This window comes from Acanthaster planci, linkage group LG14, assembly GCF_054643075.1.
Source record: "Acanthaster planci isolate LZ-2023a linkage group LG14, COTS_SCS, whole genome shotgun sequence".
NCBI classification, from domain to species: Eukaryota; Metazoa; Echinodermata; class Asteroidea; order Valvatida; family Acanthasteridae; genus Acanthaster; species Acanthaster planci.
Genome location: NC_141790.1, coordinates 14,826,727 through 14,850,758, shown reverse-complemented (window position 1 = coordinate 14,850,758; position 24,032 = coordinate 14,826,727). Strand labels below are relative to the sequence as shown.

At 40.9% G+C, this 24,032-nt stretch overlaps 1 protein-coding gene across 2 annotated transcripts; it reads left to right on the top strand.

Annotated features, from left to right (window-relative positions):
• The first annotated feature begins 222 nt into the window (after positions 1-222).
• On the top strand, positions 223-23,831 carry LOC110977849 (ras-related protein Rab-6A). Of its 2 annotated transcripts, none has more exons than XM_022232336.2 (7): positions 223-449; positions 7,946-8,004; positions 9,139-9,298; positions 11,381-11,492; positions 12,101-12,194; positions 13,548-13,614; positions 19,259-23,831. In XM_022232336.2, the coding sequence occupies exons 1-7, from the start codon at positions 380-382 to the stop codon at positions 19,327-19,329; spliced, it is 633 nt and encodes a 210-aa protein (XP_022088028.1). In that variant the 5' UTR covers positions 223-379; the 3' UTR covers positions 19,330-23,831. The 2 variants fall into 2 exon arrangements, with proteins under 2 accessions (XP_022088028.1, XP_022088027.1); XM_022232335.2 differs by lacking the exon at positions 19,259-23,831 and adding an exon at positions 16,480-19,107 and having other exon boundaries at positions 224-449.
• Positions 23,832-24,032: the final 201 nt, after the last annotated feature.

The window sequence follows — 24,032 nt, the reverse complement described above, 5'->3', positions numbered from 1 at the left end:
GCGGCTTGAAAAATTGGGTATGAAATAATAAAATAATGACAAACCATCTTTCTGTTTTACTTGACCAACTTTTATCGATATTAGAAGTATTTATTTTGCTGGCTAGATAAACATACATTAATTTTGTTGGCCGATTTATCAATGATTCACCTGTGAAGTTAGTGAGTCATCCCCACTGGAGGTAAGAAAGTACAACCAATCAAACCATTCCGTGACATGAATTTATACAACGCATGCGCAGTTCATGGATTGACGTTTTAACGTGGCGGAGGGCTGGGCCAAGAATCTGCCGAATAATAACGATTTTCGAAAGAAATACTGCATCGAAATTGTATATTTTTTAGCTGTCCGACGTTTAAGGTTGTGATAGAAACACATCATGTCTTCTTCGGGAGACTTTGGGAACCCTTTGAGGAAATTCAAGCTAGTTTTTCTCGGAGAACAGAGTGGTGAGTTGGATGGAATGGAATTTTTTTGCAAACGCTCACTGATTCATGATTGCATTTTCTTGAATCAATTTTTATTTGCCAATTTTGATTTGAGTGATTTCTTCCATTAGGAGTGAGACAAGTGACCTGCTTGATTTTCTGATTGGTGGATAGACGTGTACATTGTATGTGTAGGCTAATTTTAAATTTAGTTAGGGCCTGCACGACAGGCAACTCCTGCTGTATGGCTGTGTGGTCATGTACATGTACTGACATGTAAGCCTCTGTCAATGCGTAGACTAGATAGGCCTAGTCCAAGGCCCGGCCCGGGGAAAGGGGAAATTTCTCTTTTCTCCCCAAATATGAGCAAAGTTTACCATCATTATTTGAATTTGTGATTCTCACTCGGTCCTTAGCCGGGCACATTTGACAGTTTAAGGATTGTTTCGGAGGTTAATTCAGATGATTTTGATATGGGATATGAGCTATTTTGAGTTAATGAAGGCAAAGACCAGTGGAAGGTACTTGGACCCTACTATCCCCAAATGATGTCCAAATGTTTGCAAAAGGCAATTTGTAGGGTCCAAGTAACTCAGACTAATGTCAATGTAGTGTCATTAGACCCAAGCCATGTCATGGCTGTCTCATTATGCTCATTCATGTCATTTCTGCATTTTAATACAAAACCACAGCCAGACAGCTAGGGCTAACATCCATGACCATATAGTTGCCAGGTCCCTAATACGGCTTAAGTGGTGAAGTAACATCAGGGACCAGCTGACCAGGCGCTAGGCGACTGTATAAAGTCATGGACGTTAGTTGTTACAGTGTTGGTATTTATTCCTCCATGGTTAGGCCATGGCCACGAGAATAGAAGTTTTAGATTTGCATCCACTGCCCACATGTCCTGATGCCACCACCCCCCAAAAATCATTATTTACAAAAATTTCATTATTTGTAAGAAAGAGACACAAAAATCACAAACATCAGAGTTTCAAATCTTTTAGCAGCTGTACAAAGCACCATATTTATGCATTTCATCCATACTTAGCTCAGTTTTGATGGCTTTCGTATGTCCAGATGTCTGCTTGAACTATGGCCGACCCATGTGGGTCGGATCGGCTTGCACGTTTATTATACATACGTTTCAGTGCGGGTCTTTTTGTTGTGATGATCCCTGTTTGACCTGACCCATGAACTCATGAAGGGCTGCTTACGTGTACATGTCGCTCATCCCTCAGCAAGGCTTTTGGTTGTAGTTTGGCAGCATTTTGTACTTGAAAAGTGTCTGTACTTGGAGGTTGAAATAAAATCAGGAAAAATGAAAAAAATGCTTCACATGTTTTTGAAATTGTGAGGACGCAAATCTACAACTTCTATTCTCCTGGCTTTAGTAGATGCGAGAGTAGGCCTATTCAGTGCAATCTTGAATCTTGTGCAAAGATACACAATGTACATGTATTGTACTTCATCCAGAGTTGATTTGCCTGTAAATAAAATGCATAAATTTTTAGGATAATTGACTCAGGAGGGAAGACATTTGTGCAAGAGTCAAGATTGCGCTGAACACGATTTTATCCGGTCTACGGTCATTCTTGCAGTCGGCATGACATCACATGGGCCTGAGTGATGCATCGCCATATGGCACTCACAAAGGGGTAAAGAATTTTCCTGTTTTTTTCCCCAAAAGTTTTTTGGGGGGTTTTCGCCCATCCCTGTTTCAAAATGTTCAAGGTACCCTCCTCTGTTGTGTTGTCTATGGCATGATAATTGCATTAATTGCACACTCATACCTGAGTGATATGGTCCAAGCTCTCTGAGAAGGCAAGGTGGCAGCCAAAGGCTATGCTTCTCTAAGATAGTTTTTTCATGTAAAAAACTCTATTTTTTAAAATAAAATGTAACCTCAAACCAACTGAAATTCCCCTAAAGCTGAGAAATTACAGTTTTATACGTTGTTTGTCGATGCAGACTGTATTTTTGAGGTGTTGATGTTGTGTTGGTGGTACTTGTACATGGTGGTGGTATGTTGGCAGGGATTAGTATGACTGGACAATTCTAGACAGGCCATTTTTGCCCGCTACAGTTAAGACAGGTGCTGTCATCAGCTCAGTGGTCCAGAACCTGTAGCTGGTTAGCAGGGTCAGCAGCTCGGTGAAAGTCTTAGGACTGCAAATGATGTGAATTTGTTGTTTTTCACTACAAAACTACTTGAATGGGATTATTCACCTTTCAATTGCTCCTGAGCCAACATTTTTATATGCGTTTGTGATCATTTGCTGGGGGAGGGGTTACAAATTCCATTTTTTTGGTGTGATTTACCCTACATGTATATATCCGCCCCTCTTATCAAATGTCATCAAGCTGCTGTCACCAATCCAATTCTTGCAAGGAACCATCATGTGGCATCCAAAATCCTTCACTTTGCAGTTACCCTACAGCATTTACAATATAATCTTTGTACTTATATTTGTCATGTTCCCTGTACACCCATTATCAGATGTAATACAACTTTACATATTGAGAATAGGGAACAGACTATTTTTCCTTCCAGCCTCAGTATGGTTTGATTGCTTTGAATGGCAGAAATGCAAGATGGCTGCCGCATGAAACAGGTCTATTGGCTGCCATCTTCCAAAGAGCAATAGGATGTGTATGTATGATGCATACATGCTAGACTTCTTGGTTGGAAATGAGTGGTCATGCAGGCTTCTAGTTGGCAAATTGTAAAGGATAACCAAAGTTTAAGCTCAGTACGCATTTTGGCAGCCCCTTAACTTTGTTTGCAAAACTAAATACAATTTTTTTTTATTTCCTTGCCATTTTCTCATTTTTTTGGCCGCATCTTATACTGTAAATACTTACCATTTGGCGACAGTGGCAATTGGTAACTGGAACTGTCATGGTTGGTTGGTTGTTGATCAGAGTAAGGGGACGTTCTGGTATTCCAACTGCACATGCCCAAACCGAAGTATGTCTAAGAGTATTCTGATGCTAGAAAGGTCTTCCCAATCAGTGCAACGCTACGCGGACTCGTGCGTGTGCGTTGGTCCCCGAATGACTCTTGCTTATTGGAAATACCAAAGAGACTCTTTGGATACTCAACACTGCATGTGTTCAACTGCGGACTTGTCGCCAGCACCAGCGAGCCAGAAAATGCCCGCTGTATAAACCTGACACGAGATCATTGATTTTTTCCCCATATCCTTGAGCCACTATGCTCATTTCATGAATTGGTGATACTTCAGTATTTCAGGATCACCGCTCATGTCGGAATCATTGCTCTTTTGAATTAAAAAAAAAAAAATGAATGACAGGTTAAGAGAAAGGAAAGATGGCGATTTTGACTTTTCTTTACATATACAGTCATGAGTCTACAGTTTTGGGGGGATGTGGCGTTCATGGTCTAGGTGATGTACATGTAATTTGGAAAGAAACTGTATTTCCCTCCATGTACGTGTACTTTGACTATGTGGAATTTTACACGTATCCATACACTGTACATTCTTGGTCAGATTTCTTGGCTGAAGATAATTTTACTTTTACTTGTTTAACATTTCCACATATCTGGTTGTAATAAAAATGTGAGGACTTGAACGGGGCTCAGCTTCAGATGCAGTGTGGAAACCAGAATTGAATGGACATGTGCATGATGTAGCATGTGCGGTGCATCATGTCACATGTATACATACACATGTACATGTCAGACTGTACTGACCAATACAGGAAATTACCCTGTGTATGGCACATTTTGTTGACTCGTTGCTTTCGCCATGTTACCAGACTTTTATGTCCATGTACAAGGTCCATGTACAATGTACATGTATACAAACACGTACATGAACATGTAGAAGGTGAAAGGTGAACAGTGTGCAGTGTACATGTACCACTGCATGCACTCGTTTATCGGGTCATAGTTCATTCAGACAAGAATCCAAACAATTAAATCTGGCGGTCCAATGCACATGTACCTGTTGCCTAACTAGCGGCATGGTGAAAATGGGAAAATTCATTGATCCTGCCCTGTGCCCCTTGGGATAATAAGATTTGCTGGACACCGGCATAGGCAGTCTTTCATAAAGCTCCTCAAACTCACTTGGACCCTAGGCAGGTACAGGTCACCGAATTCTTAGCTCTTACGGAATACTGAGTATGGGTTGTGATCACGTCAGTTGGTTTCAACATTTGGTTTAATAATGAACCTCTTGTACGTGTAGTAAACATGGAGATGCTTCAGGCCACTTTGCTGGCCTGTCTGAAATTTTGTATGCTTGTTCTTGTAGGCATGTGCGTTACTTATCAGCACTTTGATCTTTCATATTCACATGCATTGGTATTATTTGAGTGCTTTTCGGTACAATTTTTCAGCATGCACTGTGACCCAAATCCCGGGTTTCATATTTAAAAAATCTCTAACATTCCTTACAAATTCAGATGTGTACCTATATGAATTGCAGACACTTGACAGAGCAAGTTCCAACAATTGATGTACATGTATGCAGTGTACATGTACGTTGCTTTTCCTTGCTTAGCGTTTGTACGTTATTTACATATGTTCAATGGGTGGTAACATACCTTCAGCTTGGAAAACAAAAATATGCCATGCATGACAATGTTCACAAGTATGTAGTTCATTGACCCAAATCATAACCCAGAACTTGTTGGAATATGCAGAGATGTATTGCAACATATACAATGTTCATGTACGTGTAGACCTGTAATTCTATATTTTTTCTCGGTCAAACCCAAGGTTTTAATTGGCTTTGAATTTGAAAGTATTTCTATGCCGACTGAATAAATAATTTATGCCAGTCGTACTAAATCTTGAACATGAACTTGCAAGGGACTTGCATGGTTTGCATGGACACAGGCATAAGGCAATGTACAGCCGCAACATGAATGCACTTGCCTACCCCCCGAATACATGTACATCACTGCTCCCAATTATGCGTGCTCTTCAGACGGGCCGCAGACGGTGGGGGGGGGAGGGAGAGAAGGGAACGGTCGTGTAGGTGCAGCATTATCGGGGCTAGCCAATGGAAACATTGCCATTCATATTCATGAGTCCAAGAGCAGAGCCCGGATTCGGGAGGTTGGGCGGTGAGTCAAGTTTACTCGCGGTTATGCGGCAGTGAGTGACAAATCGATTCGATGTCTGTGATTGTGCCCTGGCTTGAAACTCGGGTAGTATTATTTTTGTCCAGGAATTGCGAATTGATAATTTTGGGGCTAAACGTGTTTCGTTTATTCTCACGAGTGGAAATTGATAGGGCTGAGAGATAATATTGCACTGCAGAGTGCAGACTACAGCCCTGTGTAATGTACATGAAAACATGAACATTACACCAGTGTGTTAGAATAGTAAGAATTCAGTCTACATTTATGGAATTTGAGTAGAGATATATATGCAATACTGCTGTACATATTTCTGATAGGTTCAGTTGGGAAATGTGGAAGGGATGGGAGTTGTCTTTTGGACAACCCCCTTCAGGGTAGAAATTTTGTTTGACACCTTGTTTCATTTGATTTCAACAGGTGTTTGTGGAAGTATTTACAGTGAATCTTGCTGATTATTCCCCTCTGAAAATTTGTCTCTAGCGGTAGCCAGTGCTTACATAAAACCAAATTCTCATTTATATGTACAGTGGACTGGAGTAAATTTCACCGAGTGGTAATGGTACTGTAGAGTGTTGTTTTTGCCCGAGACCTTCGTTGACGTGTTCTGGGGGGTCACTGTCTGCCGTCGGTCAGTGTCTGCCTATTTATCTGCGGAGGTGGTGGAGTAGCGTGTCTGCACGACCAATCTCCATCCGTCTTCATTTGACCAAGCAGAAGGACCCCCGAGAACCTTTGCATTTCATTCTCATGACGCGTGCTGTTCCGTTTCTCCATGATGGGTCACCCTGAATGATTCAGACACTTGGCCTGCATGTACATGTGTACACGTAGATGTACACTGTACATATGCCGTTCCCCTTTCCCCCAGTTAGGAATTGTTCAGGGCTGAGATGTCAGGGAAGGGCAATTTTTGCTTGAGGAAAGGAACTTCATCTGTGTCAGGAGGAGACCACGCGCTTGAGGCAGAACCCAAGGCAGCACAGGTTGTCTCCTTACGCGTACACATATTCACAGTGCTTCTTAGATTCTTTTTGCAGAGCCATAGAGGCAGTAGTATTTTTTTTTTTAAACTTGGCTAATTTGTGAGCACACACTTTCAAAGTTCTTGTTTTCCTTTTTTTTTCCTTTGACCTTCCTTTGGTTTTACAGCACTCTTGTGCATGTATTTTCTACATGGAAAACAAACATGCACAGGTTCTGTGTGTACACAGTTGGTTGCCAGCACAAAATGACCCAGGGTCTTTTGTGCAGTCCTCTTCACTGCATTTGGTTAACTGCACAATTATGCACATGAAACAGTGAGGCACAGTTGTTGGACAGTACAAAAGTGCAATCTGATATTCCTGTGAGGGACTGTTGGTGCAGTGCACAAGAGGACACAGCTGTGCCTCTTTGAGGTGATTACCAAGTGACCCAAAGAGTGACTTGAGCATAGGAGGGTTAAGAGATAGCTGATACTCAAATGTAATGTCTTTGGTCTGCATACCCAAAATAATCCAGCACTTTCTCACATATAGGCCTGTGTAATTTATACAGATTACAAGTTCTATTTGAAGGTAAAATTTACCCCTGTACAATGCAAGCAGTACATCTGTACATGTGTTGTTTTGGACAGAGTGTCCGTATCAGACACACGCTTTCCTTAGTGTTATGTGCTGTTATCTTTATTGATTTTCTCCAACAGGTAGACGGGTATGTCTGGCAAGTTCTGACCTTTAGCTAGATGCAGGTCAGGACATGGCCAGTGAGTGGGCAATATTTGAATTAGAATGACAAGTGTACGTCACAAACCACAGGGCCATTTATGTCATTGTATGTAGAAGTGGCCACTGTCTGGTGATGATTGTAATTGCGCATACACCAGTGGAATTGAGCAGTTGTTCCTGAGATTGCCTTTAAATGAATGGATTTTTCCAAAAATGTTCGAGTGCAGAAAAGAAAGAGTTGGAAATCACCGTTTACCTGCAGTGCATGTATTTAAGACAGGTGCTAGTGTTATTAAATTCATACTCTAAAATCTGGATTCCCCCACAATGCACCAGCAGGTTTTGGAGGATTTTTTCCAGGATTGAGGAAGGTGGAGCCCAGCCACTGTTACCGTACATAGGGCTTGTTGCCCTGGCAGAGATAACTTTAGAGTCAAGTATATCCTGGTTCATGCATAGTAACGGACTCTGGAAGTTTCTGGCAAAATGTCTGAAGAGACACTCGGTATTAAAGATAACTGGAAAAATAAAATGGACATGGAAAAAATGAAATTTATTTTTGCTTTTTCCATGTCATGCATGTCCACTTAAAGAGGCCCTATATCCAGTGCCAATCTCTATGCCATGGATGGTTGGAGTACTCCTTTGATGCTCAACGTCACACATTCTCATCTTCATTTGTCTCTCTTTCAGTGGGCAAGACGTCACTTATCACAAGATTTATGTACGATAGCTTCGACAACACATACCAGGTGGGTTTTTAAACAGTTGAAGCTAGACATTCCTGGAATTGTGCATTCTTGAAGTTCCCTCTCGAAAGATTACTGGGGGTCACTTAATTAAATTTTAGTGGTAGACCTTTGAGAAAAGCCATTCCATGCTAGTCGGAAGGTCATGCAAAGGCCAATTCCCATGATAAATGGTGAACAGTCCCATCATAGGGGATTCCAAGTCACTTGTCCCGTATGAGGACAATCTTGACAGATCATTGCATGTAGAGTTGGTCATATGACCCAGATTTAGCATTTGCAGTTGTGTCGCCGTCCTGTGACTCGGTGATGATGCATGGCAGTGCTGTCAGAGCCTTTTTTTTTTCGATGGGAAAAAAATCGATGATGTCGCCAATTTTTATAAAGTCCACGTTTCTTTCTATCAAATTTGTCATTGGACGTTTGGAGATGCACAAAGGCATTGTGGCATAGGTCCATTGTTTACCCTGTCTGGTGGCACTGTTTTAAGGTTTCCTCTCTTTCCACTAAGATGAACCTGGTTCGATTCTGGCCAGGGAGGCTGATGTGATCGGACTGATCAGTTAACTGCCCTGTGTCCATCAAACTCCCAACAGCAGGTTTTTCTATGTTTTGGCAGGTTTTGTACCATGCCAGATGAACTTGTTGAGTTTTGTTTGACATGGTTTCAAAAGCCCAGGGTGATGGTGTTGGATTTTGTGTGAGCTGGGACACACAGGGGTCATTGTGTGCAGTGCCTAGCTTGCTGTACCAAGTGTTAGCCTGTGCTTGATTTTGTCCGGTTTGGTACTTTATTGCAAGTCATCCTATACTGCATAGACCCATCCATACCATATCACTCAAACTCCAATGGGCTCATTCTATTGGAGTTTATCAGGTTTGGTACAGTGACCTGCATGTACAAGTACATAGACAAGCACATGCACCTGTTGAAGTTTGTTGGGTTTAGTATGCTCCCTAGTGCAAGAGCCTAGGGGTTAAGGTTAAAGTTGACATCACTTGGACTATTGTTTGTCGAGACTTTCCCCACAGACTCAAATTAATGTCTAGGCTCAAGGGAGATGGTAAACCCTTTATCAGGACATCGAGGATGATTTGAGGATTTCACATATGAACTTTACCCTTGTCTCCTCACAGGCAACGATTGGCATAGATTTCTTGTCCAAGACCATGTACCTTGAGGACCGGACGGTCCGACTGCAGCTGTGGGACACGGCGGGCCAAGAGCGATTCCGCAGTCTCATACCCAGCTATATTAGAGACTCAACGGTAGCAGTGGTAGTCTATGATATAACAAGTAAGTAGTCTAGAGGAATTGAAAGAGGATTGCCTCATCAACTTGGAAGGCAAGGTGACAAAGTCATGGGGAGGAGGCTGGAGATTACAAAGAAATTCTTAGGAAGTGACCAACTTTTTAAGGAAAAGCACACGAGACCCTAAAATCACTTGAGAAATCTTGGTGAGTAGCACAGAGTAATTGCCTAAAAAGCTTGGAAAGTTTGGGGTTCCCATGTGAATTTATACAAGAAATATAACTTTACTAGGATTTAGAAATTTATTTTAAAAGACTATTCTGATGTCTTGATATAAAAGTGGACTTTGTGAAGATTGCAACACGTGTATGTGAGGAAAAAAAGCTGTATATAGTCCCAAGCAAGTTTGATATCAGCCATACTAATATTAAGAAACTTACCTCACTGATAAATAGACCTCTCTTTGAGGTTCAAATGTCAGAAATAAGCATGCCACATATAATAAATTCTGTTATACATTAAACTCAAGGTCAGACATTCCAGCTGGGTAAACAGTTTTGCTTCTAAGAAACTCGGCAGGCCTGGCCAACAATTGATATCCAACTGCCATTTGATGCGGGGGTAGTGAGTGGAGAGAACTGTAGAAATACCCATTTGTCTCCTCCCTGCAGACAGTTAAATGCGGTGCATTTCTTAGTTTGAGAAATTGGCCATCAACCAGCAGTAACCCGTGACATTTCCAGTGAGCAGACCAAAGGGTCGGCCAGGAGTCTGAGACGCGCGTGCCGTTGCACACGACTTCATCTCCTAGACATGCCCAGAACTGTCTATTTGTCCATCCTGATGTCCATCTGTACTCAAGGAAAATTTCTAGTTTCGAAATTTCAGTGAAAAAAAATTCTCTCCTCTACATTAGGTTTCACGTCTTCATATTTTAGTATCTGGAGAAAGATGTACATGTACACGTGAGACAGACCTCGCTGTGAATGGCTTCCACGTATTACTGTACATTTTGGTGTCTGCTCACGACAGCCTGTTGCATAATGAACACCACCCCGGGTTAATTTGCCATCTCTTTGAAGCAGGAGCAGATGGGGGAACCAGATGGTGGCCCCTTCACCTATACGAAAACCATTGACTGCTGTTTTTGCATTCAAATACAGTACATGTACTTGTTCCCCACAGTAAGTTCACCTACTTGCATACATATGGCAGCTTATACATATGGCAGCTTATACATATGTACATGAAGGAGACCTACAGGCAGCAGTGGCCAAGGTCACCACTGCTCATGTTAATTGTACGGCATTTATCTCTAGTATACATTTATGAGTTTGACTTTCCGAGGCATCTATGTATAAATTTCTTGACCTCGGGCACAGATCCATTTCCACGTTCACGTTTGCTGTAACTGCATTATACGGCACATTTACAGTGAGTACGTCACTCGTCTCGGCGAATGTGGTCCCGGCACTTTGCTGTCTGACTCAGGGACGTGGAATATGATGCTGCGGCTGGCGAAATTGAGAAAGGCGTATTCAAGGCCCGACACCACTGCTTTGCGTACCTGTATCATTCCAATGAGAAATTGTTTATTTGCATCAAATCGGTGCATGCATAATGGCATACACGTATGGTCATGCCAGTCGCATTTATGTTTGTTAACATCAGTTGGGATATGGTGGGAGTATAGTTTAAAAATTTCAACTTGTTGATTTTCAATTTCTGAAAACAAAACTTCTGTTTTTATAGGAAATCAGGCTTTCCTATATTTCATTTTTCTTGCTACTATCCGAACTGTGTCAAATAAAGTTGGTTTGAATTTGTACATTTACAAAATATTTTTGACGTTAAAAAAATGAGAAGATCTTCTTTCAATTTTTGAAAAGATTTGTTTCCATTTCTACTGTACAGTTAGATCAGTTCTATTAATTTTCTGCTAAAGAGGAAAATTGCCGGGTTAGACAGGGCATTAAGTGAATGCCGAACCCCTCTGCCCTAGGCCTGCTGCAGCAACAAATTCTGGCATGTGTTTCCGCCGTTGATTGATCTGCGTATCCAATTGGCTGAAGACTCGCTGTCTTTCCCTTCTCTCTCTCTCTCACTCGTTCTCGCCTCGTCGCTAGATGCTAATTCATTTCACCAGACGTCCAAGTGGATCGACGATGTTCGGACGGAGAGAGGGAGCGACGTGATCATCATGCTCGTCGGAAATAAAACAGATCTGGGTGACAAGAGGTATGTGTCAACTTGGCTTTGAGAAAGGAATTTAAAAAAAAAATTAGCCTCACAGGGCTAGATAACAGACGAGATGTATTTTGTTTCTTTCAAGCGTTCTGTTTTAAAAATGATAAGTTTGCTGTACATTTCTCTGTTACAACCAGACCTTGTTAATAAGAGTACAATGTTCTTCCTGTATTGTTTTCAGTCCTGATAATTCAAGGCTATTTTATTAACAAGGTAATCTGCAAAGTCTGAAGTCTGAACACCTTAGAAACGAGGTTGGACTGTATGAGTAACAGCTTTTGCGTTCAACACCGGAACACCGGTGTAGTGTCCGGTTAAACAAAACTGAAGAGGAAGTCTTTTCGTTTTTAAGAATTTGATTTGGGGATGTTTCCAGATGTTTTACAGAAATACAAGTAGCTCATTAATTCGGGACACTTTGGGGAAATTGCTGCAGATTCTCAGAAAACCTCAGTCTTCTTTTAGTCAAAGAAAAAGACTCATTGCTGGATGCATTTAAAGACGGAGGCTACGGCCCGTTTGTTGTTTTTTTTTCTGATGTACACGTACTTGAAGTCGTGCCTGATTTGATTGCTTTTCATCGTTCTTCTGTTCGACAGGCAAGTGTCGAGAGATGAAGGGGAAAGGAAAGCCAACGAGCTGAATGTATTGTTTATTGAAACCAGCGCCAAGGCAGGATACAACGTCAAACAGGTGAATATGCCTTCCAACAGCACATGTGGGAGTAATTTCTGAAGGCTTCTCCCCGCGGACAGTTGCAGAGAATTTTTTTTTAAGGGGTTACCTCGGGCAGTGGTTTTTCAAAATGCGAATTTGAATGAAGGAACTGTCTTCCCGAGATTGGATTCGAATGGCATCAGGGTTACTTCCATTGGGAGAAATATTGTTGTGAAAAAGGAGGTTTTTTTCATTAATTGATCAACTTGGATTATTAGGTACAACCAAAGCTGACCTTCCTTGTAAGAGCAAAATGCCATACTTGTCTAGGCGTGTGTATTTTTCATTCAACTGTGGTCAATCTGTGTTGTCAGAGACGGTAGTTTCAAGTGCTTTGGGCAGAGTTGCCTAAGCTAAATAAGCAAACAAGTAGCACTGTGTCCCTTAGAGAGATGTTGACCCGGGTCTTTGAAATTATAAATATAAGAGTGTGAATCCAAATCTGCCCGACAATAATAAGCCCCTTTTGCAAGTTAAAGTTGTGTAACATCTGATACACTGAGTTATCTAATTGCACATAAGCATAACAACTTGAATTCCCCAGACTAAAGACACTGCTGCTATACCTCATGATTCGGGGCAAGGTTTTGCATAGCAACCACCTTCTCTAGAATGGACTGGTTCCTTTTCCCCTTCTAATTTCCATTGGAAACAGTGTATTGGTGCAAGGTGTCTCTTATGTAACTAAGCAAAAGTTTGCCCTGAATCACAAGATATAATGACTGTGTGCTTAGTATGGAAACTTCAATTTGTTTTGTTCACGTGATTTTTAAAGAACTCAGGGTACCGGAGTTTATGCAAATGTAACTCCCAAGAGGCTTATTGGGAACACACAACACAGGCTCATTCTTGGGATCAGTTCCAGTATGCATGTCTGCTGAACACAGAATAAACTTTTGCTGGACACAAACGGATCACCAGCCAAATGTTCCTGCCTCGAGCGGAAGCACCCCCACATTGGTTGAAAAGAGCTGCGTTGGTCGGAAGTGGTCACTTTGTTTTTAGCCATGCAACCTGGACGCATGCCTTTCCTTGTCGTTTGTGAACCAGTGAAATTCAGTTCCAACCGAAGGAGCCTCCCTAGCTAAGAATATAGTCCCCTCTCTTGGTCCAGCTAGAGGCCCATTGCTCTTGACTGGTCCAGAGTTGAAGTACCGCTCAGCGAGTGAATTTGCCAAGGAGCATTCTTGGCCCACCAGTCGATAGAATTGCATCCAGACATCCCACCCCAGTGTTCCTTGTCCTGTCTTCAATTGTTTATCGTCTTCTTTGGACATGGTTTTATTCACTTGAATCGATGTCGTTTTTCTTTTTTCATTACCTTGCCAGCTTTTCCGTCGAGTAGCAGCAGCCCTACCCGGAATGGAGACCACAGAACCCAAAAACACCGGCGACAGTATCCTTTTCCCTCAGATGCCCATTCAAATTCCATCGTTTCTCTCTTTCCTTAACATTTTCCGGGATGCCATTTGGGTTGCGTGGGATTTCTAATAACGGAACAAACCATTGGTTTCTGTTTTCTCTGCCACATTAAATTCACTTCAGTTATTGCCTAACTCAAGGTTCTTCCTAACTTTTCTTCAAGCCCAAATGCCAAGAGGGCTTATTTATTTGTTTGGGTGTTTTTGGTCTTAGTGAGACAGACTACAGGAAGATGTACGGCATTTAGTATAGTCTTATAGGATTAGACGAACAAGACTTTTGTTAACGGACATCAATCATCTGTGTGGATTGCCGAGAGTTGCTGGATAAAATTTTTATGTCAACCAGTGAGTTTGGTAGCAGGCTATTAACCTGCTCATGTATTAGACATGTGCCCAGCATCTTGGCATTTCACTAGCCGTAGTTTTCTGCTAAGCAGCTTTGCTTAGGTGTGAGCAGATATTGTAAGCTGTACACGAAAGTACAGCCAAATGTTTTTGGCCCAAGGCTTGTAGGGTGCTGTGTTACATTTGGCCTTCACTATGAACAAATGAAGATTACTTAAATTCTGCTGGCTGCATGGTAAACAGATCTGTATTGAAAGTAGCTTAGCGTTTTTCTTTTGTAGTTTGAGGGATAGCTATCAGTTTTGTTTAGGTGATGCAAAGATGACAGCAGCAATAGTGCGCCTCTAAGAGTTTGCGATATGTTGGCCTATTGCAGTGCGCCAATCCGTTGACCGAATGCTCATTTGGAAAGGGTTGACATATTTCGCGCGTTGTGATCGGCTTGGAGGTGCACTATTTTGAATTGCCCGTATCGACAGTAGTAACATTGGTCGGTTGGTTGATCTGATTTTGCCTTCGGTAACTTTGGTCTTTTTTATTGTCACAGCTAGTCAAGCAATTAATGGTCAAATTGCCTTGGGATGCGTCAGGATTTTTGTACTTTACTGAGTTGTGAGGACTTGTAGAACAAAGTTTCGGTTTTACCAAGTTTTGCTTTCTGATTTCATTTGTCCACTTGAGTTGTCCTGGGAAGTATCAATGCACTTTGATATTCAGATTTGGATGTATAAAATGTTGTTTGTGAGTATTCCTCTCCTGAGGTAAGTATGGCCGTTGGTGATTGATAAGTTCAAAATGCCCAAAGTGAATGTTGCCTTGTTGCATGCCCTGCATGAGTTTCTTGAAAACCTTGCATGCCTTCAGCTCCCTCAACACAGTTTTCTCGTACAAACCTGGCGTACATGCGTATACCGTCAAGTGCCCCAAACTGTCAATTTTGCTGCATTTTAGTGAGGGAAGTCTGGTTCCACTTTCTGTAGTGGGTGTGAATTTCTTCTTGGCAGACGCTGAAGGACAGCGCGTGTTGTTGTGGTCGGGGGTAAGCAAGTCACGATGCTTGCTCTTATCTGCGGCTGTTTGTTGCTGTGACTTGCTGCTTCCAAATTGTGAGGGGAAGGACTCCACATAGTGCGCTCGTTGCACAGTACTGCTCTTGCTCTGGCTGCCAAGGCATTAGCCAATGTCGGTCCCTATTTTACATCTCATGCGGCTAACACTTCTTGCCCTCTTCCACATTCTCATGTTCATAAGTCTAACAGATTTTTTTATCAAAGTGGCGCAGGGAATGTGACTACCGTTCAGTAATGGCTGACTTTGAAGGGCTGCAGTGACCTCATCATTATAAGAAGTGTCTGTGGCTCTTTTGAGGGAAAATTATTTGTTTCGTGCTGTAAATGTGTGTTTTTGGATTTGATTCCCCCCTCCCTACGTTGTGGCCAGTGTTGTAGTCGAGACCACTTAAGACCTTCACAAGACCTCCAGTCTGAATTCAAGCCACAAGCTATTCAAATGAACTGTGACAAAAGTATTCCTTTGTCATTGTTCACCCTGTTACTTGTGACTGGTCTTGTGTCTGGTCTTGTGACTGGTCTTGTGTCTGGTCTTGTGTCTGGTCTTGTGACTGGTCTTGTGACTGGTCTTGTGTCTGGTCTTGTGTCTGGTCTGGTGTCTGGCCTTGTGTCTGGTCTTGTGATGGTCTTGACTACAACACTGAAATTTGCGGCAAATGCCATTTTAATTTTGTCTCATTGTCTTGCATGTATTATTGTCGTCCAAGAATAGCCTACTTAACTGTGATTTGCAGACTATGAATTCTTCAGTAATATTCCAACATAATTTAACTAAAATACTACTAATCTGCAACTTTCTGCTAAGTTTCTTGGTATGTTTTTGTCACATCTACATTTCTGTGCTTTGTCTTCCCAAAGTGTTTCATTATTTGAGAGATTTGCCATACGGCTTATGCTCAAGAGGGGCCACTTTCGAACTTTGCAGTAGACTTTTTGCATACAATATTCTGTGGTTGCATCATCTGTTCCAAAGTTACGTTTATCATTTTTCTCCATGTGGTACGTTACCCAGAAAAGGCATTTGAAGCTTTCCAAAAAAACATATTAAATTAAAAGTAGTCTTTAAAATAACACTTTTGAATCCTCACCACCTGAAATAAAATGAATACCCTTTGGTTATGTCTACAGTGCAATATTTGTGTTTCCTGTTAGGGAGTGCAGAGAAAACAAGCTTCATGCCTCTGTTGGCAATTAATTTTGCTGTATTGTGAATTTCCCAATTCTGTCATTTCTATTTAATCTATTCATTTCAACTCATTTTACTTCAGTTTCATCCTTTTCCAATGACAACCCCCGAAAGACCACCTGTGCTTTCATTTTGTTGTTAATTGTGAATGTAACTTTGATTTTTTGAGCCTTTTTTGTTTAGTATGAGTTGCCATGGAGCATGTTTTTTCCTTGACTGTGATTTCTTTTCTCCAGTGATTGAAGTCAAACTAGAAAAGAACACACCACAGGACCCCCAACAGCAAGAAGGTGGATGTGCATGCTGATGAATCCATCTAACAGCTATTCCCATTGGCCACCTTGTGACAAAGCTGAGCTCTCATTGGCTTACAACAAACAAACAAACAAAAAAGTCGGCATCATGTAACAGACTCTCTGATAGGTTGTCAAACAACCACCACTGGGACACTGCTTTGTAACACTGTATCTGATTGAGTGCTGATATGTATGAGTATGAATAATTCCTAAGGAAAATGCACCAAACGTGAAAACTAGTCATGAAACACCAACAGGACAATGCAGGAAAAAAAAGGATTAGTTGGAAAATACATGTACACAATTATATATAGTTCTGTTGGCTTTGGTGTCCTTTTGAATGGTCATCGTGTGCCAGTGCATACATTTGAGACTTCTCAATTTTCGTGCCTGTCTCGTGTAAACTTTGCCAGCATCTGGCATTCCTTGTTTTTCTATGAATGCAAAGGCAATGTAGGTTCTTGTCAATCAAAAGTCATTTAGTTTGCTAATGAGCTGCCGACAACACGTCACGGCAGTCGTTAATCTAAGAGGTATTCGTTCTGGCACTCTTTTGATTTTATCGAGTTGTGTCGACTCAATGAATTCCTTTTTTTTTCTGTAGCCTTGCTTGACTGTATGCACCGTGGATACATTGCTATGCTTTTTTATGGCGTAATTTCAGTTGTTTTTTTTTTAGTTCCAAGTGTACATGTAGTTGCCACTGTCCATTCCAGTAGTTTTTCAGCGTACATTGTTTGTAGATTTTGTTCCACTTGTTTTGTTACATGCGGCCGAATGTTACTGATTTATTGTGTCGTTTCTGTGGGGAAGAAATCCTTCGCTACCCTCGTCAGTCCTTTGTTGTCTAGGTTTGGTATTGTTTTAGAGAAAAGTTGTGAGCACAAATATAAGGACTTGGAGATTTTTCCGGATATGCCTACATGCAAATGGCAACTGAAAATGTCTGCCATTTACATATTGCTGAGGGTGAAACTTTTGACACTGTTGACTTGCCGCGGTTGGAAAGAAGATTGTTATCAAGTTAGCAGAGCAGGCAGTCGGTCCTATGGGGAATAGTCCTGGTTTTAAACTGGCTTGCGGCAAGGCTTACATGTATGTAACAACTAGACCAGTGTTGGAGCTAGTAATAATATTATTGTTATGATGATGTCGCAGTGCTGGCCAGTGAAGTCAGTTTTGTTAATAAATTGATGTGCGTATGTAGGTATGATGGCACATTCCCTGAAGTTTATGTTCGGAGAATTGTTCGCTTGTCCTTTCAAACTCAAAAACACGTTGCCGGAAAACTGTAGAAGGAATCTTGGTCCCATCATTGGTGTTGGCAACTGAAAGAAGAGAATATGATTTGAACTGCTTCGTCAAAACTTTGTAGGTTTTACAGTTTACTGTACACAAATTGGGCTTTGTAGTGATCTTTAAACAGAAGCAAACTCTGTTTCTCTCTGTCAACTTTAGTTCACTGTTTTTGTTCCAGACCTTACATACCTTTTGTGTGTGTCCCAGTTCTTGCAGTGAAAGGATAACTTGAATTATTGGTCTTGGATTCCATTCATATTCCATCACAGCCTATGCATTGTTAAAAATTGTACAGTATACAGAGTGACTTCTTAAATTATTATGGATAATGCATGTAGCTGACGACATTGCTACAACACTGCGTAGTGTGTGGGTGCAGTTAGATGCGGGTTTATCTCTTTGAAACGCTGGAAGATTTTTTTGTGATGAGGTCTTGGGGTAAATAGGAGGGGCTTTTCTGAAAGGTTTTCGTGGTAGACTAGGTCAGATGCCAACATTTTGTGATGCCCACCCACAGTACCGCCGAAGTGGTCGGTTCGCCACATATGCGATGGTTCAAATTTGTAACAAAAAAAAAAATTCTGTGATTTGTGTACAGTTCAGTGTGATGGTTTCCCCTTACTGATGACGCAACCCTGCCCAGCTGGAGATAGCAAGACCCAGGAGTTTTGTTTGTTTTTTTTAATTTGTTGAAGCACTGTCATCCTAGGTTTTGTAAGTCTGGTTTGTTAGATTCTGTTCAGTTTCTGTTACAGCGCTGTCTTTGTAACTCCCAGAACTTGCTTTTCACATTTGTATATTTCCAGTCTAGGCTTTGGTAAGGGTTGGCTATACATACATGTATCAAGAGAGATGTTGCATTGTTTGCAATACATATATTTGTAAGAACAAAAAAATTTGAAATTCCCAAACATCAAAAAACATATATATAAACATCACTGGCGACATTGTCAAAGATTTTATTTTCTTGAAACAAGTTTAGTCTCTTGTTACTGACTGTACCCCTTCAATCCAGAAGTAGATAAATTTAACCCAAGAAGAGATTTTAAAAGATCCTGAAAATCCCATGGATTCCTTCTCTAATTGGGCATTACATCAGCTACAGAATAACTGAAGGTTTGCATTTTGGGGGAAAATGAAGACTAAAAACTTTTTAAATTGATCTGTTGGTTGATAAGAGTAAAACTGCGATGTTGCATACCAGTAAGCTGCCCAAGTATAAGCCCAGCGTGGCAGCCAAGAGCGACGTAATAAAACTTTGAAAATATATTTTGACTATGTCTCAGTTTAATAGTTTTGGTCAGTTTTTGTTTGTTTCGTAACATTTTGAATTAACTCACCGAGTTTCTTTCTGAGTTTCTTCAGAGATAGATTGTGAATGTGTTATTTGCTTTCCTTGACCGCACTTTGCTTCCCAAAGTTCCTGTCACACTAACAGCCAGAGAGCCCGAGAACGATATGCAACAGGAAGAAGGGGGTTGCTACTGCTAGAGAATAAACACCCCTTCCCATTGGTCAGCGTGCTAGTGTTGATGTTTCTCATTGGCTGGTGCCGCAGTGTTCAACCAATCAGCTTGTTTCTGTGTGGAGTACTGGGTAAAAGATGTTCCATTTCACTCAAGTACGTATGCAAAAGTTTTATCTGGTAAATTCAAGCATCAGACAGTGGTATGTGTTTCTTTTAACTTCTTGTTGAAAAAAAAATGAAATTCCAAAGTTGTCCATATTTCAAGTGCACTTAATGTGCATCGTTAATCATTTGGGGCACAGTACACATAATTGCATTTGCAATATTAGTAATGTTTGCTGTAAAATTCTGCTGTGTACATTTATTGTAACAAGGACGAAAATTCCACATATTGGTTAAAGGGAAGCAGTATAAACTTAACAGTTTCTGTTCTTTCAACCTGCCTTCTCCTCATCTTTGATTTTGAATTGCACTTTGCATTGAAGGATTAGAAATGTAAAATCTGAAACAAGGTTGATTTACGATAAGGTCATCTGTGTGGTTGCTGGGCCAAATGTTTCTCATAGTGATATTTCATTGCATGTTTGAATTACCAGTATTATCACTGGCTAGTGCCTGGTAACATTTCACCCAATCAGCCATTAGCTTGCCTATCTGGAGAGCATTCTTAACTTTCTTTGTCTCTGATTGGCTAGTTGCCATGCCATTCTGAAATGTATTGATTGCATGTTGGAGGAACTGAACGTTTCCTGAGTTTCATCAACAGCTGGATTAACATTTTTTTCCCCATCTTGAACGTTTACAAGAGAACGAATTGTTGGAAATTCATGAGTTTTACCACCACTGCGCACACCAAAGATTGAGTCTGTCAAAAGAGTATATAAAATGCAAAGTTCTGCAGTTCAGCAGTTGAAGACAAGTTAATTCTGTGTTTTGTGAGTCAACCCTATTGGCTTTTTTTTTTCAGTAAATCGTAAAGAAGTCACAATGACGTCGAGCTTTGTTTGCATGTGCACTTTCCAATAGATGTGGGATAGGATATGACTCATTGAGACCCAGTAGGAAAGTGCATATGTGAAACAAAGTGTGACGTCGTTATATCTTAGGTCTATTCTGACTTTGGCAAAACCAGGACATTTAATCCACAATTGGTTCAAGTTACAATCAAAACAGGAAACTGGTTGAGGTTCCGTAACAGGAATTTACCAGGCACAGGAACTGAAATTGATGACGGTGAACTTCGGAATGCCCTTTTGCTGTTTTTGTATCAGTGTCTCATCTTTTGGCCTGTCTAAATTTCTTGAGGGGTCATGTGCATTACAAACCTATGTACAAACATGTAGCGCCCTACCCTCCGTTTTCCAAATATTTTCAATGTGTATTGTTTTTCTCTTTTTCCACCAAGCATCTATCCAATCTGTGAATTACCCAAAAACTTTGAAAGTTGCTCATGCGCATTTTGCTGGCTGGCCAATAGAGAAAGATGTAGCATTAGGTAAATTCTTGGGTAGATTGTTAGCTCTCCGTTGCTATGGTAACTGTTGTTTTCCTCTACTTTGACCGCATTGTTGATAGTTTCTATGTATAAATGTCGATAGATGTTGGCATTTGTGGAGATGCTTGGTCAAATTCTACCGTTTAACTCATAGATTAATAATCTTGGCTCGTACTTTATGGACACTCAAAAGTTAAGGTTCAGAAAAATCCAATGACAGTTCCATTGACCCTAACAGTCCTCAATCCTTCACCTGTTGGAGGACTGAGGACTTTTAGGGTTAAGAAGAGATGGCACAGACTTCAGATTTCAGATCGACTCGACATTCAAAAGCCACACTTCCTGGTCTTACAGGCACAGCAATGTCCTTGTAACATCCACCGTGATCCACGTTATCAGCTTCAACAATAGCCAGGCATATACCAGGCAAGACATGGGACAGAGGGGTACCCCGTCTTACCTGTCAAATCCCTATACACACTCTAGACTATTGTTACCTAACACATCCCCCCTGTAAAGTCTGCAAAGAATTCCTGAGATTCCGATCAAACAATGACCAACACAAAGGCGGGGGGGGTTCTCTCCGTCCCATATCTTGCTTCAAATGGCCAGGCATGGAACATAAAGAATGTATAGAATTCCCCCCCCCCAGAAATATCGTACACCCCTCCCGATGTCGCACCTCTTGGAGGTTCATTTCTCGGAGCATCTCCACAAATCCTACCCACAGTGTACATGCCAGATCAGAGTGTAGTTACTTTTTTATATGAATTTGATGCAAAAAATACAAATAATATTTTCAAAGGATTATGTATTTTAATTATAAATAAGGAAAGAAAAATACTGTTTTCTTATTTTTGAGTCGGCGCTTTGTTGCTGGAGTAGCCACAGCCACATTTCAAGCATTTTGCCAGTTTTGTTTCTTTTTTTTTATTTTTGGAAGAAAAAGAAAACTGCTGGTAGGTATAGTTTGTTTTATACATTTTTGTACATAATGGACTTGAACGATGATTTCCTAAAGTCATGTTATTTCATAACATTGTCCTGCAAGCATCGTGTGCTTAGATGTATGCTTTCGGTGTGTATAAGATACATGTATCTAGTGAAGTTGGTGACTTTAAGGGGAAAAATTAGATGAAATGACACCAGAGTATCTGTCTACTCCTTTAAGATATATATTTGCACAGATTGAGGTTTAAGTCAGCGTTCGAAGGATTAAAAAAAAACCGGATAGTGTTGCAAGTAAGCCAAAAATCACTTTGTAAAGCTTTGCCCAATTTAATTAAGAAATCTTATACATGTAAACTGTGAATATTAACCTGCGATGGAAAGATAATACCCAAATTACTCAGACAGGAAATATTGAAGCGGTTTACCACCCAACTGAATGTATTCAGTGGAGAACAGAGTTTTGTTTGGATAAGAAGAGAAAAAACTTCCTCCTCTTGTAACTTTCTAGAGAGGAGAGATTTGTAGCATTTGGGCGGTTTAAGTTTAAATCAGATGTGAGATATGGCTTAGAGGTTTCAGCTAGTAGAACCATGCTCTGAGCTTTTGTTGGGCGGTACATTTCAGATGTGGTGAACTGGTAGAGGTAACCCATTTTGCAAGTAGCTGAGCTACCCAGGGTCTGTGTGCTGTGGTGACGTTGCTTTTTTTCGATAACATCCACAGAAACGCCTAACTCTGGAAAGACCAAGTGCGTGAGTTGGACCATTCCAATCATTACAGGAGGGGAGGGTTTGTTCTCATTTTTGGATGGATGAAAATTTCCAGGAGAGGACTTTTTGGGAAAACTTTAAAAATCTAAACTTGCACCCACGCTAACAATGGTGACCTTTCCAGCTAGCTTGTAAATTTGATTGGACAGGGCATACCAAGACCTCAGCACATAGGACATCTGAATGTTTAGAGGTTGAATTGAACGTTGAACAAAGTGTAAGCTCTCATTAGGAAAATGAGCCTCCTTCCCAATGGAGTGATCTCAAAGGTACAGCTCCATTAGAAAGAAAATCAACAGTTTAATAACTTATGAATATGTAAAGATAGTGACTGTAGCTTTATTCTGTAAAAAGTGTTTAGGTGTTTAAAAAAAAAAAGTGTAGAATACTAAATGGCTTTGGTATATCCCATATGATCCATGTTGTAGTATTGTTGGCTGGTGTGGCACAGTTACTGGGAGAATTGTCGGTTTAAGTGTTTCTCAATTTTTTTTTGGGGGGGGGGAAATGTTCACTCATTCGGATTCAGATATCCTACCGTTTTGTGGTGTTTTAGCACTCTTGGTTTGCAAGCGATAACACGTTCTTAGGACACTTGTAATCCCGGATGAAACCGCTGTCCACGAGTGACACGTTTTGGGACCTGAAAGTTTAAAAACTTCTCAGAAGTATTTCAAGCTTACCCGTCTATTAAAGTAACTCTGCTTGAAATATAGTTAAAATACCCATATGATAAATAACTTGTAATTGACCGATGAACGCTGATGAATGCACCTCCATAGCCGTGATAGTAACACTTAAAAGTGTACGGTAAATGTTCATAAAGTTAGCAAGTATTTAGCTAAGGATATCTTGTACCAGCTCTTTCTGAGATGGCTTTGTCATACTACTCGGAATGTTACTGCAGGACAAACAGGTAGACCTAAGCCTAGCTCCAGATGCAAGATCTGCTCACAGCCCTACGCCACCTTTGACCACACAGTACACAAGTCAAATCCTAAGCCGTTTGGCAAAGTATTGGACCCAGGTGGACCTGACCAGCTTACTTTTTGTCTTAGCCATGAACGGGGATTGGAAATGACTCCAGCACTGTGGCAGTCACCAGATGTCTGAGACTGAGTGACTCATCTGTAAGTCTACCTCAACTATGACAGTATCAGACTGAGTAGTATCGCTCGGCCCACTCAGAAGAGCTGCACCCGACACAGACTGCTTATGACTTTGTGTAAAATTGGCCTCTCTCTCTTTAGCTGCCCCGAAGATTAAAGTGAATTGCTTTAATAAAAAAAGACGTCACTGCAGCAAATTACTCCCGAGTCAGCTAATAAGTTTTTCTTGCATCACTCGAGTGGATGTGTACCATTCATGTTGGGAATGATAAATGAAAATGATCCCTAACTTTCATCTTCAAATTTCGGCGTATCCGGTAGGACTCTGAATATTTTAATTCAAGATCGTTTACCTTCACAGAAAAGTACATGTATTGGATTCTGAATGCTGCTTGGGTCGA

Coding starts and splice junctions, on each gene's coding strand:
- LOC110977849 (XM_022232336.2), top strand. CDS start 380: ATGTCTTCTTCGGGAGACTTTGGGAACCCTTTGAGGAAATTCAAGCTA. Junction 450..7,945: donor TTTTCTCGGAGAACAGAGTG/GTGAGTTGGATG, acceptor TCTCTCTTTCAG/TGGGCAAGACGTCACTTATC. Junction 8,005..9,138: donor GCTTCGACAACACATACCAG/GTGGGTTTTTAA, acceptor GTCTCCTCACAG/GCAACGATTGGCATAGATTT.